The sequence below is a fragment of the Schistocerca nitens genome, chromosome 10 (assembly GCF_023898315.1).
Source record: "Schistocerca nitens isolate TAMUIC-IGC-003100 chromosome 10, iqSchNite1.1, whole genome shotgun sequence".
Taxonomy (NCBI): domain Eukaryota; kingdom Metazoa; phylum Arthropoda; class Insecta; order Orthoptera; family Acrididae; genus Schistocerca; species Schistocerca nitens.
This window is the reverse complement of record NC_064623.1, coordinates 148,538,717-148,553,452: the sequence shown is the minus strand read 5'-3', so window position 1 is coordinate 148,553,452 and position 14,736 is coordinate 148,538,717. Positions and strand designations below refer to the sequence as shown.

The 14,736-nt window shown below is 43.6% G+C and overlaps 1 protein-coding gene across 1 annotated transcript in view; it reads left to right on the top strand.

Moving 5' to 3' along the window:
* LOC126210092 (F-box/LRR-repeat protein 17-like) overlaps nucleotides 1–14,736 on the top strand; it is a 208,066-nt gene that overhangs the window by 50,143 nt on the left and 143,187 nt on the right. Inside the window, exon 6 of the mRNA XM_049939224.1 lies at nucleotides 6,480–6,653. Coding sequence (XP_049795181.1) covers nucleotides 6,480–6,653 — 174 coding nt within the window. The remainder of the gene's footprint in view (nucleotides 1–6,479; nucleotides 6,654–14,736) is intronic.

Genomic DNA, 14,736 nt, shown 5'->3' with positions numbered 1-14,736 from the left:
GGGATGTTTCGTGAAAAGTTACCGGTGGAGCTTATGGCGCTACGGCGATGTCAAGAGTATCAGCTGTCGACTGTTCACTCGCCATGGCTGGACTGTGTCTCATGTAGTGGCAATATTGGACCCACCGTACAGATTGGGTTAGGACCTGGTGGGAAGTTAATCTGAACAAAAAGTTTCCTATCATCTGTGATTAGAAATAGCCCTAGCCAAAGTAGATAATGTAGCTTATCCTACAGGATCCAAACATGGCTGCATTTTTCCATATGAATTTCAATTTTTGTTTCCTAACAAGGTCTGTTGGTATGTTCCAAAGCTTTAATGTTTGCCAGTGGCACAACTGAGCTAATCTAATCCAACTGTTACCAGACTAGCTCAGAAGATAGCAGTATGAGCCTGTGAGTGCTTTGCACCTAACAGTTTAAATCCTTATCTCTCACAACAGGGTTAGTCAGCACACTGGGCTCACATACAGGAGGACTGTAGTTCAAATCTGTCTGGCTATCCAGATTTAGGTTTTCCGCAATTTTCTTAAATCGCTCCAGGCAAATCCTGAGAGGGTTCCTTTGAATGGGCACGGTCTACTTCTTTTCCAATCCTTGTGTTCCGTTTTTAATAACATCATTGTCAACAGGACATTAAACCCTGGTTTTATGTATACAAACTGAAGCGTCAAGTGAAAATTTGTACCAAGGGTGGGAATTGAACTCGAGTCTCCTGCTTACTAGGCACATGTGTTAGCCATTAAGCCATCTTGGCACAGCAGTTCACACAACTGCACGGATTACCCTGACTCGCCTCTCCTCGATCCAAATTATCGTTGCCGCTCCATACTACTTTTAATTCCCCCCTTAAACGTGAACAGAACTACAGAATTACTGAGGCTCCGTGTTTTGGAATACCACCTCAGCATCAAACGTAAATGGAGGATCCTGCCTGAAATGCAAGTGCAAGTACTAATGCAAATGACATGGCACAGTTTCAGAGACTTCGCTGGTCTCGTACAGATACGATTTTTTTGTGTATATATACTGAAGCAGCGAGTGAAAATATGTATCAAGGCTGGGAATCAAACCTGGATCTCCTGCTTACTAAGCAGTTGTGTCAGACTGGGGCAGCAATGAGCAGTTAGATCGAGGGGGGGGGGGGGGGGGGGGAGGCATGCCGGGCTAATCTGTGCAGTTGTGTGAACCACTGCGCCAGGAGGGTTTATTGGCCAATGCACCTGTATAGTAAGAAGACCTGGGTTTGACTCCCAGCCTCAGTACAAATTGTCACTTGCTGCTTCAGTCTACATACATAAAATCATATTTTTCTGAGGCCAGTAAAGACTCAGAAATAGTGTCATTTCATTTAAACCCTAGTCTTCATTCTTCCCTTCTTTATCTCAGAAATACTAATATTATTCAGTTTCAGACAAGTCAAAAGGCATGTTTGAACTGTGAGAAATCATTAATGACTGTACTCTAAATGAAACACACTGTGGAAATTCCTTTGTGTGGAGCTGCTTAACAAGTCAGGATGGAGTCGACACACAGATAAAATAAGCAAGAAACTCAGTTCAGTGTGTTTTGCCCTTAGAAGTCACTTCTGTATGTTGACCTAAAGACAAGAGTGTTGGTTTGTTTTGCATGGTTTCACTCTTTATCTTCTATAGTGGTTCACATAAAGTGAAGTAATTGTTTGTTCAACAGAAGTAATCAGTATGGATATTGTGTAAAGTAGATAATTGAGCAACTTGTAGAAGAGTTTCTAAGGAGCTGGAAATTCTTACATTCAGTTCCCAATACATTCACTCCTGTACGATTTTAGTTGTTGTGTCAAGATATTTGAGAAGTTTTATCTAAAGTAAAGCAATAAATTGGGAATTCCTACCAATTGGAAAGAAAATTAAAAACATACCAATGTCTTGTGAAATGCACACAAGGAGAAGATCAGAGAAATGAGAGCCTTTATATGGAGATTCAGCAACATTCATTTTTTGCAGTTTGTGCGTGGGACAGGAAGGGGGGAAGAAAGATTGGTGGCAGAGATACCTCTGCCATACAATGTGAAGTGGCTTGAGGAGTATAATTGGACCCTGCAAGAAAAAAAAAAACTGTGTTCAGTGGCACGAGTTTATAATATGTGAGTATGTTCCCTGATGTATCGACACACGTACTGTCACTTTATTCCTTCTTCTTTCTGTGGCTTTGGCACATTCCATCCCCCACCAATTCTGTGAAGAACTTCCTAATGTCTTGTCATATCAGTTTACTTAAATGTTGAGTGTACGACAAACAATTACAGGGAAAAATCACAACACTATGTTGAGAAAGCAACTCACATAAAATTCAATCATATAAATGTATCACCAACTTCTGAAATTAAGAAAATTTTGTATTCCCTCAAAAATAAAAGCTCATCTGGTTTTGATGGTGTTTTCAGTAGCGTACTAATGATTTAATCACATACAATAAGCTCTGCCTTCTCTGAAATATGTTATCCATCACTAGCTCAAGAATTTCCAGAGAGAGTCTTAAAGAGGGGTTTAACAACGGCATATTTCAAAGACGATAAGAGATAACATCAATAATAATTGAGTAGTTTCAGTACTGACATTTTCTAAACTTTTTGAGGGGTTGATTTATTATAGAATAATCTCTCATGTAAGCTCCAATAATATCTTCAGTAAATCACAGTTTGGATTTCAAAAGAGTTACTCTACTGAGAATGCCATTTACATGTTCACTCAGCAAAATTTACAAACGTTAAATAAGAGAACAGTGCCAGTTGGTACTTAGTACAACCAAAATAAGGCATTTGAGTTTGTGAATTACAGTACTGTCTTAGATAAACAGAACTTTTATTTAATTGATGGTATAGCCAAGCAATGGATAATGTCAGATCTAACCAAAAGAATCAACCATTTCAGTCTGGGGACACTGTTCTGATTGTGGAGAATCGCATATGGGTGTCCTCGAGGCTCAATGTTAGGTCTGCTATTATTCCTCATATGTGTAAGTGATCTTCCGTCTGATGTACATCAAACAGAAATAGTTATTTCTGCTAATGACTCTAGTGTTGTAATCACTCCAAGCATACATATAGCACCAGAAGAATGGCAAACATATAGTTATTTCTGCTATTGACTCTAGTGTTGTAATCACTCCAAGCATACATATAGCACCAGAAGAATGGTAAACAAGGTTCTTAAAAGTATCACTGAGTGGTTTTCTGTGATGGTATCACCTTGAATTAAAAAAATTCATTCAGTTTTGCACATCTTGGGGTTGCTACACCAACGGTAAGTGTAACATAATTAGGGAATAATAAATAGATTGGACGGTTCAAAATTTGTAGGTATCCATGTTGATAAAAATTTAAATTGATAAAAGCACATTTTGGAACTCCTGAAACCACTTAAATCAGCCACATTTGCACTTAGAATCATCACAAATCTTGGGGAGAGACAGATCTGTAAGTGGATATATTTTGCGTATTTTCATTCAAGAATTTAATATGGAATAATGTTGTGGGGTAATTCATCTATAAGAAAAGGAAGTCTTCATTACTGAAAAACATACTATAAGAACAATATGTGGTGCTCACTCATGATCGTCTTGTAGACATCTGTCTAAGGAGTTGGGCATTCTGACTAGTGCTTCACAGTATATTTATTCCCTCACGCAGTTTGTTTTGAAAAATCCAGCACTACTCAAAATGACAGAAGGAAAAATGAAATTCATTACTCCACATTAAGGTTGTCTTCAGCACAAAAAGAAATGCCCAATGCTACAACTAAAATTTTTGATAACTTACCCAGTGTTATAAAATGTCTGACTGGCAAAAAGAAAAATTTGAAAACAAAATAAAGTTTCTCATCGACAACTCCTTCTGTTTCATAAAAAAATATTCTGTTATTATGATGTGTAAAAGGTGGTGGGCAGGAATTACTAACTCACAGATGTATATTTAAAAGTGATTGTAAGTACAGTTATAAATGTTCAGGATGAGCCATATTTACAAGCTATCTTGCAACGTGAACGAAAAATGACTCATTCCACTTTACAGTTTATGGTGCAGTTGAATTGTGGAACATGAAACTAACTAACTTGATTTTCAACACTTCCTATAGCATCACAGCTCAGCTGGATTCTCATCCTTTCCATAGAAAATACACCTACTGCTTGTAAAATTTGAATTAGTTAAATCTTAATTTCTTTGTTTTCTGACCCTCCTGTTCCAGGAAGCTCCGCTCCTTATTGAGGACTGCAGAACACAACAAATGAATAAAAGAGTTTCATATGACTGAGTATGAGTGTTTCATATATATACTGGAAAAGAAGTCATTTCATGTCATAAAATTTTAATTAGTGTCTAACAAGGTATACTGGCAATAAACAACAGTGTATCGAGGTAGGACTTCCTTGTATCAATGTAGGAATTCCTTACCAGCACAAAAAAATGTTTTACCATGTTACGTACCAGGAGGCACAGGCCTATCAACATACATAAACTTATGATGTAGTTGTACAGCTCCAAGTATTCCCCACGAGGCACATTACAGTGTGTGGTGGAGGGAACTGTCATTTCACCTCATACCTGTTCTGCTTGCAAACAGTGCACAGGGCATGTAATATAATACCTCATGCGAGGTCTAAATACTCTTTATTTTCCAGTCACAATTATTTTACAAGCTGCGTGTGAGGAGGAAGCAGTATCTAGCTTTTCACTTCATGGAACAAATTTTCTCAAAATATTAACAGTAAGCTTCTGCATAGAGCAGAATGCCTCCTGTAACATCTGCCACTGGAATTCATAGGAGTTCTGTTACAGTGTTGCACATACTATATAATGAAGAGAGAAAACTGGCTGGTCTTTGCTGGATTTTCTCTATTTGCTCTTTTAAGGGGGGACATATGCGAAGTTGCAGTACTTTGAAAAAAATCTGAAGTTCTCAAGGCAATGTAACTAAATTTGGCACAGTTGTTAAAGAATGCCATATGGATACACACATATGTTTTCATGCTTATTGAAGTTATATGTTTTAATTATAAATAATTGAATTTTTTTCAACAAGATGAGTACAAATGTCCCTTCTATGAAGTTCTGTCAGACTGGAATTAATGTTCTTGTGTACAAAGTTTGATATATCATTATTACAAATATCTGTGGAACAGAATATTGATACCTTCTTTTGCTAGATTTTTACAGCTATTCAAATTCCTAGGAAAAAAAATCTTAGAGGTTTGCCTTACTTTAGTAGTAAATGAAAATTCCTTCCACAGAATGTTTCACTATTGTAGTGACTGATTTATGCCAAATTTAATTACATAAAATTGGCAAAATGTAGATTATGGGAAGCCTGAGTTAAAGATTTGACAGTGTTTATATTAGGCCTTACCTTATCAGTGCAAACTAGTGCAAAACATATGCTTTCTCCTTTACATCCTCAAGTAGTCTTTACTTTGCTAGTCCTCTTAGGTTAATCTGATTTTCAAACTGAGTAACAGTAATGTCAGCAGCATCAATTCTCCTGCTTGTGATTTCCTTCAATGTCGCCAGTTTGAAAGCTCTTGGATCAAATACTAGCCTCTCCAGAGTCTGTAGTCTGCAAGATTAGTACAGTTAAAAACTAAACAAGCATCATATGGTGCAAATTCATCAGCAGTTGTGGAAACAAATGTTGTCTTGGGGCATGGTTACCCTACCAGGGAGTTGGAAATTTCATTAGGATTTTGAGTTTTCCATGCGCATACTGAATCCGCTAAACACCAAAATATTCCCCACATTGTGGCTCCATAAAACTGGAAGAAAACACTGCTGGAATAAGTAATATGTGGAAATACAGGACAACAAAGGGGTGTGGCCCATGCAGGCTTTTGTTTATTATTATTTTTATCACACTTAGAAGTGGAAATGGAAGATAATATTGAGGAACTGAAATTTCAGTTCCATGTAGTAAATGAAGAGCCAATAAAAAAAATTCTCACTGTTTTGGTCACTTTCATATACGTCCTCACTTAATGATACCCAGTGAAGGAATATGTAAGGTTCAGTCAATTCATTTCTTTTTTTAATCTTTTTTTTTTTTCCCAAGGAGTCATAACCTAGCATCTGCTTACAACAGAACTAACTTTTTATAGTCATTAATATTTTATTGTTCCAGATGTATACACTTAAATATTTTATTGTTGTTAACATTTTCACTGATTTATCACCAACAGCATTACTGGACATTAATCAGTGTCTCTGCTTATTTATGTGTAGTACGTTACATTTATGTACATGAGTATTATCTTCCAGTCACTGCACACATCACAGATCCTCTGAAATCTTCCTGCTTTGTGGTATTATACTCTGGGCTTGTGACCTCCCTGCAGACGAGAGTATTGTCTGAGAAAAGCCTCACAGAGTTTCCGACATTTTGCATTAGATTGGTTTTGTATATTGTACGTTTTGTTATAAGTCTAGTACACACCTGTTTACTGTCCCTTTAGGAACGGACGATTGCAGAAACTACAGCACCTTCAGCTGAGTTGCATAGTGCAGGATGAGACGGTGCGCGCCGTGGCGCAGCACTGCCCGGACCTACGAGAACTTGAACTGCTCAGCTGTGCGGACCACACAGATGCTCTTTTTGAGCCACTCCACCGACTTAAAAAGCTGGAAACGTAAGTGTGAGCAACATGACAGTGTGTTTGTTTTGCATTAAATGCTTGTAACTTCATGTCCAATTTCGTAATATGGCATAGACTTTTATTCATGCAAGATAGGTGAAAAGCAGAACTCGCACAAAGTCTCTAGAGAAGGAACTTACACACATTGGTGGCAGTTTGAGGTACAGGCACCCGCATTCATGCCCTAAAGCGTTGTTTGCTCCTAAAAGTCGGTGCACGTTAGGTACACTGCAACCTGCAATACTCCCCTGCCTTTCATTCACTGCAAAAGTTCTCAGATTGTGGTGGCACATGCGTACACTTTGAATGAAATTACAGGATGGGGACGTGGACAGCTGGCCAGAAAGTAAGCACTCAACATGCCCAGAAAGAACAGACTATATTGTTGAGGCCCTGTGCTCTAAACTAAGTTGGTATTCATTCTGCTGCGTTGAGTGTGTACACTTTGGTGTCTGTGTGGTTGCATGTGTGAATGTGTGTACTCTTACTGCAAAATAATTGAGAGCTTAAAAGCTAATTTTAACCATTTTCTATTATGTGTTTGTGTGGCCAACACATCAATCGTCTATAGGTTGCGATGTTCTGCTTCTACTTTATCGCGATATTGGGTGGCAATGTAGATAAAGCTTGTGTATCAAATTTTATATTCTCATTTATAATGACCGTGCATAATGAAGTTGGTTAATTATGCGGACCATCACAAATAGTTTGATATGGACTACATCCACAAATGGTCTGTGTTAGTTACCAGATTCCAACTGGATATGCAGATACAGGTTTTCCCTTCTCCCCACGATGTCTTAGGCATTTTCACAGCCACTTTTCTTCCGTGGTTAACACTGTATCTCTAACCCCCCAGGGGATCCACAACTCTTTTGTGGATACGTGCGTAGCGAGCACGGGACCCCGAGCTGATGTGGCCTTCCTTCCTTTCCGGGCTGCATACCTTCCCTTTCCGCATCCTTCCCCATCCCCCATCTTCGCCACCCCCCCCCCCCCCCCTTTCACCTCTGGCTCTTTCTTTCCCTTTCTCTGGGGTTATGGTTTGTGCCTACGTCCGGAGACGGACGCTTGTACATATACTACATTCTTCGCCTTCCTTCCTTGCTTGTAAGTCTTCATCCTTCCTTTGTCCTTCTCTTTTCCTTACCTCTTCTCTCTACCTTCTCCGCTGCGACGTTTGAGACCTCTCTTCTTTCCTTTCCCTTTCTATTTCTTCCTCCCTGTGCGTGTCTGAAGGCCAACCCACGCACTTCCATGCGTAGCCGGTGACGGGGTAACGCGTAATTCCCCGCCCCGGGTAGACAGGTAGGACACGTACGTACCCCCTGGTAACGGCCAGGCCCAGGGAGGGGTGATTACCCGAGCTGATACCTTCCGAAAGTGCCGATTGGTCCCTCCGTCCGTTTGTCGGGAGGTGTGACCTGAGGTGTGAACAATCACCTAAGGCGGGAGTGCCCTCAGAGAGGGCCCCCACAAGGGAGGAGCGCGCCATCGGAGACGCCGGTAATCATGGGGGATTCTTCCGCAATGGTTTCCTCACCTTCCACTATGTCTGCTCACAAACGTAAGTTCACTGAGTCTCAACCACAGTCAGTTCTTCCATCGTTGCCACAGTTCCTTGTTGTTTCTCGGTCTGACGAAGGTCACGACTTCTCCACGGTCAACCCTTTCATTATTCAGAAAGGTGTCGACGCAATTGCAGGTCCTGTAAAGTCTTGTTCCAGATTACGGAATGGCACCCTGTTGTTAGAAACAGTCAGTGCCCTCCAGGCACAAAAATTGCTGCGTACGTCACTACTACACACCTTCCCGGGTGGAACCGCACCGTACTTTAAATTCCTCGCGTGGAGTCGTTTATACACGCTCCCTCGATGGATTGTCTGACGAAGAAATTCAGCACTACCTGTGTGACCAGGGCGTAACGGCTGTTCATAGAGTTATGAAAAGGGTTGACACGAACATCATTCCAACCCACACTGTCTTCTTGACATTTGACAAAGTTCAACTACCATCGAAAATCAAAGCTGGCTATGAGATAATTTCCGTTCGCCCTTACGTCCCGAACCCTACACGTTGCTATCGGTGCCAGCGGTTCAATCATACCAGCCAGTCCTGTTCCAATCCGGCCATATGTGTTACGTGTGGCAGGGATGCCCATGAGGGTGCTTGTCCACCTCCATCCCCTCGCTGCATCAACTGTATGGGTGACCACGCCGCTTCCTCTCGAGATTGTCCCGTTTTTAAGGACGAAAAGCTCATCCAGGAAATTAGAGTAAAGGAAAAGGTGTCGACCTTTGCTGCTCGAAAATTATTCGCCAGTCGACAGCCCACCGTGCCTCAGAAAGGAAAATACAGCACTGTCCTTGCTTCTCCTCGGCCAACAAAGGAGGCGGCCACGCAGACTTGCGACCTCACCTTTAGTGCCACGGTCGTCAGATCGGCCAGCGCAAAGATCGCCCGTTCAACCTCACCACTTTCGCCTGCCCACTCTCTGGCTCACCCTTCGTCGAGTTCTGCTAAATCTCGAGCCCAAAAGTCAGACACCAAGACTTTGAAAAAAGAGCATACTCGTGAAGAGTTTTTACGTACGGCAACTTCCCAACCATCGGTTCCTCCTTCCTCTAAACATCATACTTCCAAGAAGGCTACAAAGAAACCCAGTTCCTCTCCTTCTCTGCCAAGGCGTGTCCCATCTACAGTACCACCTGGCGGAAGTCGCCCTCGGCCGTCTTCTGTGTCGCCGAGGCGCACTACTGGCGGCCGATCAACCGGCCGGTCGCTGGTGGCAGGAGCTGCTCCTGACCAACCTATGGATCAGGATCTTCTGCCTTCGGCTGAATGCCATTCCATGCTGTCGGTCGCAAGCTCAGAGCAGTCGTTGAGTTGACAGCGACCTTGGTCACATTCCCCCATTTTCTGTTCACCCTATGTCCATTATCCACTGGAATATCCGCGGTATTCGAGCCAATCGGGATGAATTGTCGATCCTCTTACAATCCTACTCGCCGGTCATCTTCTGTCTTCAGGAAACAAAGCTGCGTCCCCATGACCGCTTTGTTCTCCCTCATTTTCAGTCCGTCCGATATGATCTCCCCTCTGTTGAAGGCACTCCAGCACATGGAGGACTCATGATTCTTCTCCATGAAACTGTCCATTATCACCCAATCCATTTAAACACTTCCTTCCAAGCTGTCGCCGTCCGTCTTTCCCTTTCCGGATACACGTTCTCTCTTTGTACTGTATACATCCCATCGTCCACACCAATGGCACGAGCTGATCTCCTTCATCTTCTTGGTCAGCTTCCACCCCCATATTTGCTGGTTGGGGACTTCAATGCCCACCACCCGCTTTGGGGATCTCCACATCCTTGTCCACGTGGCTCACTATTGCTAGACGTCTTCCACCAAGCAGATCTAGTTTGCCTCAACACTGGGGTCCCTACGTTTTTGTCTGCCTCCACGGCAAATTTATTTCATTTGGACCTTGCGGTCGGTACTGTTCCGCTAGCTCGGCGCTTCGAATGGTTCGCCCTTGATGATACACACTCGAGTGACCACTTTCCATGTGTCCTTAGACTGCAGCCTCAACGGCCATATATGCGCCCGCGACGCTGGAAGTTTGCTCAAGCCGATTGGACACTTTTTTCGTCTCTAACGACATTCGATGACCGTCCCTTTCCCAGCGTCGATGATGAGGTCACACACATTACCGACGTTATTCTTGCAGCTGCGGAACATTCAATACCACGCACCTCCGAATTGCCCCGGCGCCCCCCAGTTCCTTGGTGGAACGAGGCATGCCGTGATGCACTACGTGAGCGGCGACGTGCTCTCCGCGTTTTCCGCCACCATCCTACTTTGGCCAACTGTATCCGCTATAAGCAGCTCCGAGCGCGATGCCGTCGTGTCATCCGCGATAGCAAGAAGGCAAGCTGGAAATTCTTTATTAGCTCATTTAACACCTTCACTCCCTCCTCGGATGTTTGGAGTCGGCTTCAACGGTTCTCAGGCGCGCCTAGTTTCTCCCCGGTCTCTGGGCTCACTGTCGCGCATGACACATTAGTGGACCCCGTCGCAATTTCTAACTCGTTGGGTCAGCACTTTGCCGAGATTTCGAGCTCTTCAAATTACCCGCCAGCGTTTCTCCCGAAGAAACGTGCAGCGGAAGTGCGACCTCTTGCTTTCTCCTCTCAAAATCGCGAAAGCTACAATACTGTTTTCTCCTTGCGGGAACTCCAACATGCACTCTCTTCTTCTCGCTCCTCCGCCCCAGGACCAGATGGTATCCACGTCCAAATGTTGCTGCATTTATCAACCCATAGTCTGTGTTACCTCCTTCGCCTTTATAATCGAATTTGGACCGACAGTACTTTTCCCAGACGATGGCGGGAAGCTATTGTCGTTCCTGTTCCGAAACCTGGAAAGGACAAACATCTCCCCTCTAGCTATCGCCCCATTTCTCTCACGAGTAGTGTCTGCAAGGTTTTGGAGCGTATGGTGAATTACCGTTTAGCGTGGTGGCTGGAATCCTGCAGTCTTTTAACACCTGCCCAATGCGGATTCCGAAAGCATCGTTCTGCAGTTGACCATCTTGTTGCTCTCTCCACTTATATCATGAACAATTTTCTCCGGAAACGCCAAACGGTAGCAATATTTTTTGATCTGGAGAGAGCATACGATACGTGTTGGAGGACAGGCATCCTCCGCACACTGTTCTCTTGGGGCTTTCGAGGCCGGCTGCCCCTTTTTCTTCGCGAATTTATGGCAGAGCGCACATTTAGGGTGCGGCTGAACACTACTCTCTCCTGCACTTTCTCCCAAGAAAACGGGGTACCCCAGGGCTCCGTGCTGAGTGTTGTACTGTTTGCCATCGCTATAAATCCAATTATGGATTGTCTCCTTCCCGATGTCTCGGGCTCCCTCTTTGTGGATGATTTTGTGATCTACTACAGCTCTCAACGGACCAGCCTTCTTGAACGACGTCTTCAAGGATGTCTCGATCGCCTCCACTCTTGGAGCATCGAAACAGGCTTCCGTTTCTCTCCCAGTAAGACCGTTTGTGTTAATTTTTGGCGACGTAAGGAGTTTCTTCTGCCCTCCTTACATCTAGGACCTGTCAACCTTCCGTTTTCAGACGTCGCTAAATTCTTGGGTCTTATGTTTGACAGAAAACTGTGCTGGTCCTCCCACGTTTCCTATCTTTCGGCTCGCTGTCTGCGATCGCTTAACACCCTCCGTGTCCTGAATGGTACCTCCTGGGGAGCGGACCGAGTGGTCCTTCTCCGCCTCTATCGCGCCTTAGTGCGCTCGAAATTGGATTATGGAAGCTTAGTCTACTCCTCTGCTCGGCCGTCTATTCTTCGGCATCTCGACTCTATCCACCACCGTGGATTACGTTTAGTGTCTGGAGCTTTTTACACTAGCCCTGTGGAAAGCCTTTATGCTGAGACTGCTGAACCTCCGTTGTCCAATCGGCGAGCGGTCCTTCTAAGTCATTATGCTAGCCATCTGTCTTCCATGCCTGCTAATCCAGCCCATGCCCTTTTTTTCGACGCCTCATTTGATGTAGGGTATGCTGGCCGCTCCTCCTCCCTACTACCCCCGGGAGTCCGCTTCCGTCAACTGCTCCATTCTCTTTCCTTCCGCTTTCCTAAAACCTTCTTGACAACTTGGGGTACAGCACCGCCTTGGCTCCGTCCCCGGATCTGCCTGCTTCGTGACCTTTGTCGATTTTCCAAGGATGGTACCCCTACACTTGTTTATCGTCGGGCATTTGCTGCTCTATGTGCACAAATGACAGACGCCACATTTATTTACACCGACAGCTCGAAAACATCGTTAAGTGTAGGGAGTGCATATATTGTTGGCGACACCCCAAATCAATTTCGGCTTCCCGACCAGTGTTCGGTGTATACTGCGGAGCTTTACGCTGTTCTCCAGGCTGTCCACTACATCCGCCGCCATCAGCGGATACAGTACGTTATCTGCTCAGATTCTCTCAGCTCTCTCCTCAGTCTCCAAGCTCTTTACCCTGTGCACCCTCTGGTCCACCGGATTCAGGACTGTCTGCGCTTGCTCCATCTGGGGGGCGTCTCGGTGGCGTTCCTCTGGCTCCCGGGACACGCTGGTATCTGTGGGAATGAGGCGGCCGATATAGCGGCCAAGGCTGCAGTCTCTCTTCCTCGGCCAGCTATTCCGTCGCTTCCCTTCACCGATCTACGGAGCGGTTTATGTCGCAAAGTTGCTCATTTATGGCATGCGCATTGGTCAACACTTCCCAATAATAAATTGCGGGAAGTGAAAGCTCTTCCTTGCGCTTGGACTTCTTCCTCCCGAACGCGTCGTCGGGAGGAGGTAATTTCTACTCGACTCCGGATAGGGCACTGTCTTTTTAGCCATCGACATCTTTTAAGCGGCGATCCTCCCCCACTCTGTCCCCACTGCTCTCAGCTGTGGACGGTAAGACACCTTTTAATTGAATGCCCCTATTTTAATCCGTTACGCGCCCGTCTACAGCTATCGCCTGATCTATCGTCGATTTTAGCAGATGACACGCGCTCAGCCGACCGTGTTCTCCAGTTTATTAGTGCTAGTGAAATGACGTCAGTCATTTGAAGCTTTTTTTTGGGGACAACCACCCCCTTTCTGTAGTTGATTTTTAAGCCTTCCTTCTGCTTTTAGTTTCTCCAATTTTATGACTTTGTTCCCATTGCTGCTGATTTTCGGTTTCGGTTTTTTTACTGTTTCCTAAGTCACAGGCTGGGCGCTAATGACCATAGCAGTTTTGCGCCCTAAAACCAAACAAAAAAAAAAAAAAAACTGTATCTCTAAGGCTGGACCTGACTACTCGGAATAAGCCGTCCAACTAGCAGTTACCACTGAGGCGTAATCTATTACATTCTCGAAAAGTGATGGGATATTCCATCTGTCTAGTGAAAATGACAAAGACCAGTCTTTATTGTGAATTTGGTTAAAGTTGTACACTGTGATAAAGTATAAACCATAATGTATACAATGGCGGTGAAATACAGCACATGAATTTATTTTTCATAATCGATCTTTTAGACTTATAGCTGACACAGACTTTGCATCTTGGAGAAAGGAGTCTGCTGTCTTCGGATGTAACGACATGGCCAGGCTGGTAATATAGATAACTAATAGTGACCACAAAAATCTTTACACAGTCCACCTACGTACTATGCCTGAACTCCTGGATGGAAAAATACATAAGATATGTGAAAAGCAACCACTTACCTTGTAGTGTAATGTGTGACTTTGGTGAAGTGATGTATCGCAAAAATGAATGACGATTGCCAGTGTAAAAAGTTTAGTTGGGTACTGAATTTGTATAACCTGACGTTTGGCTGTACGTTTTATTTATGCTCACGTATCACAAGACAGATCGACACAGCGTATATGCTAGTTGGGCCAATGACAGACATCTTAAATCCATTCGTGGTGGAATGTAGCATTACATTCCACCACGAATGGATTTAAGATGTCTGTCATTGGCCCAACTAGCATACACGCTGTGTCGATCTGTATGTAGCATTACATTCCACCACGAATGGATTTAAGATGTCTGTCATTGGCCCAACTAGCTTACACGCTGTGTCGATCTGTCTTGTGATACGTGAGCATAAATAAAATGTACAGCCAAACGTCAGGTTATACAAATTCAGTACCCATCTAAACTTTTTACACTGGCAATCATCATTCATTTTTGCGGCACATCACTTCACCAAAGTCACACATTACACTACAAGGTAAGTGGTTGCTTTTCACATATCTTACGTATTTTTCCATCCAGGAGTTTTCATTATTGGTATACATATTTATCATATTCCAACTCAAAGATATATATGCATCATATTATATATCATGTTAGAATTTGAGGAACATTAATGGAACCAATAATTCTGAGTAACTGTCACCCACTGTGCTCTCTATGAACTAGCAACACCAGTGGAAGATAAGCCAATGGGCCATCATTATACCTGTTCATGCAAAGGTTGCTGTATGAAATATGATGCCATAAGGGACTTTATCTGTGAAACACTAGGATATTTAAGACA